This window comes from Elephantulus edwardii, unplaced genomic scaffold (assembly GCF_000299155.1).
Source record: "Elephantulus edwardii isolate Elephantulus edwardi_28Jun2011 unplaced genomic scaffold, EleEdw1.0 scaffold00024, whole genome shotgun sequence".
Classification (NCBI taxonomy): Eukaryota; Metazoa; Chordata; class Mammalia; order Macroscelidea; family Macroscelididae; genus Elephantulus; species Elephantulus edwardii.
Genome location: NW_006399774.1, coordinates 10,146,457 through 10,151,508, shown reverse-complemented (window position 1 = coordinate 10,151,508; position 5,052 = coordinate 10,146,457). Strand labels below are relative to the sequence as shown.

At 49.0% G+C, this 5,052-nt stretch overlaps 1 protein-coding gene across 1 annotated transcript in view; it reads right to left on the bottom strand.

The window, feature by feature from the left end:
* Nucleotides 1-5,044, bottom strand: part of ARID1B (AT rich interactive domain 1B (SWI1-like)) — a 528,266-nt gene extending 523,222 nt beyond the window's left edge. Inside the window, exon 1 of the mRNA XM_006882755.1 lies at nt 4,250-5,044. Within this exon, the coding sequence (XP_006882817.1) occupies nt 4,250-4,966 (717 nt within the window). The 5' untranslated portion in view covers nt 4,967-5,044. The remainder of the gene's footprint in view (nt 1-4,249) is intronic.
* Between the last annotated feature and the right edge of the window lie 8 nt (nt 5,045-5,052).

The following is a 5,052-nucleotide window of genomic DNA, read 5'->3' as shown; positions in this document are numbered from 1 at the left end:
CAACAAAACAAAAAACCAACAGCAAACTGCAGAGACCAAGCAATTTTAAAAGAATCTGCTCTCTTCTGAGATGAGGACAGGGTTAAATAAATGGAGTTTTCCTCTTTTGTGTTTGTCCCTCATAAACTGGAATTTATCCTAAAAAAAGAAGTAGCTCCCGTGACCTCAGAAGTCATCCTTCAGATAACACCCTCCCCAAATTATAAATAAGCCCCAAAATAAGAACTAGAACTGAAAGAGCTAGTACCATGCTAGTACACCTGTTTGCTTTCAAACGTGCCTGGGCCGGGAACAGCCGTCAAATGAGTTTCCATTAAGAGTCGTCTGCTACGCTGACTTTTTAAAATGGGTGCTCAAACTAGAATTAATCCTATTTTAAGCTTGTCAGTTCTGGTAAAGAAAGAGACATGGAATATAAAGGGTAGAAAGATGTTCAAAAGTGGTCTGAAACACTTCCATATTCACGAGCACACCTTCACGACACTCTACAGCACTGAGGGGAATTGAAGCAAGTACAAAAAGCCTTGCCAAAAACTCACTGGTACAAAGAGGAAAACCACAGAAAAACCTCCCTACACATTCCTGGGAAGAATACGTTGTTTTCTGGAATATTTGTATCAACTTGATGTTAATACAGATATAGATTCAAGCATATCTGTCTTAAACAGGATTTCTTAATACCAAAAGCAAGTAGCAAAGAAAGCCAGAGCCTCAGTGTAAACAACTCTGTGTACAACTTCATCCTAGGTCACCTATGAAAAAAAAACCCCAGAAAACTACATTTTTGTCCTATTTTCTTTTTTTGTTGTCTTTAAAGCTTTGTCTACAAATCAGTTACAGAGCCCACCAAATCTGACTGTAAAATAACTTTCTCCATCTTAGCTAATAGATAAATGTGGACAAGTTTTTCTTTACAGTGTACATGGGGTGACCTCAGACTTCACAGGAAGAGGAAGACGGGTGATGGGATAAAGCTGGACATACTCTCAGAGAATCAGGAACAAGTCTGCAGCTTCCTGCTTCACAAGTCTCGTCAGCCAGTTAATCATTTCCCTTGTACTGGCTTATTTTTTTTTAATGGTTTTTCAATGTTTGTATTTTTTTATTTACATTTTATTATACCCTATGAAACTAGGATTATAATAGCGTGGCTGGCTGGAATTTAGTCCAAGTGTGGGCATCACGAAATCTACCGTGAGCTGACCTGAGTATTCTCTCTCAGGCTGCTGTCTGAATTCTTATCTCATAAAAATCTACCAACAAACCGTACTACTGTAACCAGGCTTGTTTTACTTTTTAATTTTTTTAAAAGGTCTTCTTCTATCAATATATACATCTATTTTGCACCCAATCACAAAAATACTTCCCACGCAAAATAAGCCATTTCCTAAAATCAAAAATGAAACTAAAATATCTATTAAAAACCACAAGAAAATGTCATCATTTAACAACGTGATTTAATTGTATTTTATGACCCATACTTAGGGAGTAATTTCATATTTTGGGTAAATGGCTGTTTCTCAGTCTAACTATAATAAGGAATATTAAATAACACTAGCCTCAAAAAAAAAAGTATGAAAAGGACATACTTATTTCATACATTTATGGTAACTAGGAGAATCCGTGAATCTAGGTCATATATATCCCTCATTTCATCCTGATAGAAAAAAAAATAAAACACCACAAAACACACATACTCCCAAGTGTTCCACCGGGATCATAATGGATTCACTCTACCCCAGGGCGGGGGTGGAAAAAATAAAACCTCCCAAATAGTTTGTACTATTTACACTTAAAAGCAACATAAGACCTGTATCTGCCCCTAACTTCATTCATTTCTAGTTTACAAAAATGTGAATTTTTAAACCGTTCCTTTAAAAGTGGTTGGCAAAACAAATCTTTTGTAAGTCTATTATGTGAGCTTTATTTATCTGAGGCCTATGTTTTTACTTGAGCAAGTCAACAATAAAAAGTGAAATGGCAAGGTTTCTACCAAGAATAGGAAAAAATTATTATTAAAGGTAAAACTCAACTACAAACTTGAAGGCAGTGAATGAATATAAATATTTGCGTTAAGAGTCACTTTATTATTGGTGAAATTTAGTCCTTTCTTCTCTCTGATAAGCTTTTATCTCTAATATATATAACCATTCTCTCCTAACATCATCATCACCATTATTATTGTTATAATAAAATACCTTCTTAAAATGAGTAGGATAAATAAAATTTTTTATATATATATATAACCTCTAACATTAACCTGTAATATGTCAGCATCTTAAAAATTTTCATAGCAGTAAAATGTTTGTAAAAGGAAAAAAAAATTATTTGGAGAAAACACACCCAGCACAATTCCCTAGTAATCTAGAATTTCCCAATTCACTGTGTAAGCAACTTAAATAAGGCTCACATTTCCTGATCTAACAAAATCACCAAAAGGGGGGGGGGGAAATAAAGATTTCTGGGCCCTTCCTATACTCTTAAGTAAGACGTAAATTAAGAATGATTCTTTGTATTGCAAAGGAATATTCACTTTTCCATTTTAGCTAATTGCTATCTGCCAAAATTGCTTACTAGTTTTCACACCCCATGATTTTAAAAATAAGATGTCCTTTCTAATATTCTTCATCTACAAACATTTTAAATGGCCAGAAACATTCAAACACAAGCCTGTAAAAAAGCAGCTCTCTCATCTTATCCTAAAACCGAACAAACATCACCAAGTGATATCGCTCCGTGTCGGAATCTCGAAATTCTCAATTGTATTTTAAATATGTGCTCTTACAGAGCTCAATCGGTTTAATTTTTTGCCCCCTCTCCAGAGTTAAATTTGTAAAAAAGGCTGTCCGAATGCAATAACGGCTCAAGGCTCCTGGTTTAACTCTGTTCCAATGAACAGATCCTCGCCCTACAATTAAAGCCCATGATCTATGCAAGGTCCATATTGCAAGGTGGTCGTCCAAGACCCCAATTTCGCAAATGCTCGCTGCGTTTTGCGAGCAGACAGCATGAGCACGCCTTCATACACTTGATCCTCTTATTAATAACGACGATTCCTCCTAAACGAGGCTTTAAATCACCGTCAACCTTACATCTGCTTGCAATCGAGCTCACTTATTATTTGTGGCAAGGATTTTTGTGACTGTTCCGCCGAGCACTTCTATTTACATCAGCAGTGCTAAATGCCCAATGGTGAAAGAGGAGCCAATCAGATGGCAGATTAGATGTCAACTCGGAGGCAGCTGTCTGGAGACTATTACAGCCAGTTTACCTCCACAATTCAAATTCCAAACCTCGCAAAAGAGATCAAGTCGGTCTTGAGGCTCAGCCTACCAGCAAGGAACGGAGAGCGCGCAGGACGCTCCCCGAGCGCGCACAAGGGCTGGGGTGGCCTCGCCACACGGCAAAGCCAGACCAATCCCGTCCCCGAGGCTCCCCCGCCACTGGCCTGGCACCTCCCTGGGTCTCCCTAATAAAAGGATTGTGCGATCCGCCACCAAAACAAGCTCGATCCGTGCCAACTGGGGGCTCTGCGCACAGCCTCGCCGCCCTGAAGGTGACTCCTTCCGGGCTGGCCCTGCGGCGAGGCGGGGACCTCCCCGGCCATTCTTAGCCCGCGATCGATCGATCGATCGAGCCGAGGGTCTGAGCGTTCCCCCCCACCACCACCACCTAATTGCACATTCCGGGTGGTTATTTTCGCTCCCCAACATCCAGCCCCATAGGCCGCGGCCGGGCACCCCCACCCCCACCCGGACGCCCCGAGTCTGGGGCGCGTGGCCGCCCGGCGTGTCAGGAAGCTCGCCGCCCTCCGGGCCGCGCGCCCCGCTCGCAGGGGGAGAAAGTTCACGGTCCCCGAGTTACAGCGCCGCGAGAGCGCCCAGCCGCGGGGACCCAGCCACCCGTCCCCGCAAGCAGACCGTACGGTCCGGGGCCCCGCTTTCCCCCAGCCGGGCCCGCGGCCGGTTCCCCGCACGGCGTCAGCGCGGCCGAGCCAGGCCCCGGCGCCCGGGCGGGTGTCGCCTGGCGGGGGCCGCCGCCCGGGCGGACATTGTGTGCACCCCGGCCTCCTGGGCGCGGCGGGGCCCCGTGCGATGGCTCAGGAATCCGGCCCCCGCCTTCCCCCGGGAGCGGACGGAAGAAAAGTAAACCCGAAAGAAAGAAAGAAAGAAAGAAAGAAAGAAAGAAAGAAAACTAGGGCCGCGGGCGCGCGAGGCGGCCGGGCGGAAGCAGGCCCGGGGCGCGTTACCTGCGCTCGGCCCAGGGGCTGGCCGGGGTGGCCGGGGCTCATCGCCGGGTGGCTCCTTTGTTGCGCGGCCGCCCAGGCCGGGTTGGCGGCGGCGTACTGGGCGCCCATGTCCTTGCCCAAGCCCATGCCCGCGGCCGCCTGCTGGCCGCCCGCCGCCCCCGCCTGGGACTGGGACTGGGGCTGCGACGGCGGCGGCGGCGCGCCGGGGCTGCTGTAGTCGGGGTAGCTGGCGCCGTAGCTCCGCATCATGGGGCTGGGTGAGGTGAGCAGTTGGTTGAGGGTCGGGGTGGCCCCCGACGGGTGCTGACTCTGCCCGGCGAAGCGCTGGAAGCCCCCCGCCGCCGCGCCGGCGGTCGCCTTGCTGAGGCTCGCGGCCCCGCCGCCCCCGGGGCCCATCATCATGCCGCCGCCCTGCTGCCGGGGGGAGCTCAGCGCCCCGAAGCCTGCGGACGAGCCCCCATAGCCGCCGCCGCCGCCTCCTGCTGCTGCCGCCGCCGCGGCCGCCGCCGCCACAGCTCCCGCTCCTGCTCCTCCTCCTCCTCCTCCTCCTCCACTGCCTCCTCCTCCTCCGCCGCCGCCGCCGCCTCCCGCGCCGGGCCGGCTGTAGCCCGGATAATGGTTGTACTGGCTGCCGGGGTACCCTTCGTGGGAGTTGTGCAGGGGCTCCATGCCGCTGGGTGCTCCGGCGGCGGCTGCGGCGGGGTGCATCATCCCCATCCCGGGGCTTTGTTGTCCGCCATGTTGATCAAAGCCAGGCCCCGCTCGGCCGCCGGGGCCGCCGCCGGCGGGGGCCGCGCCACCGT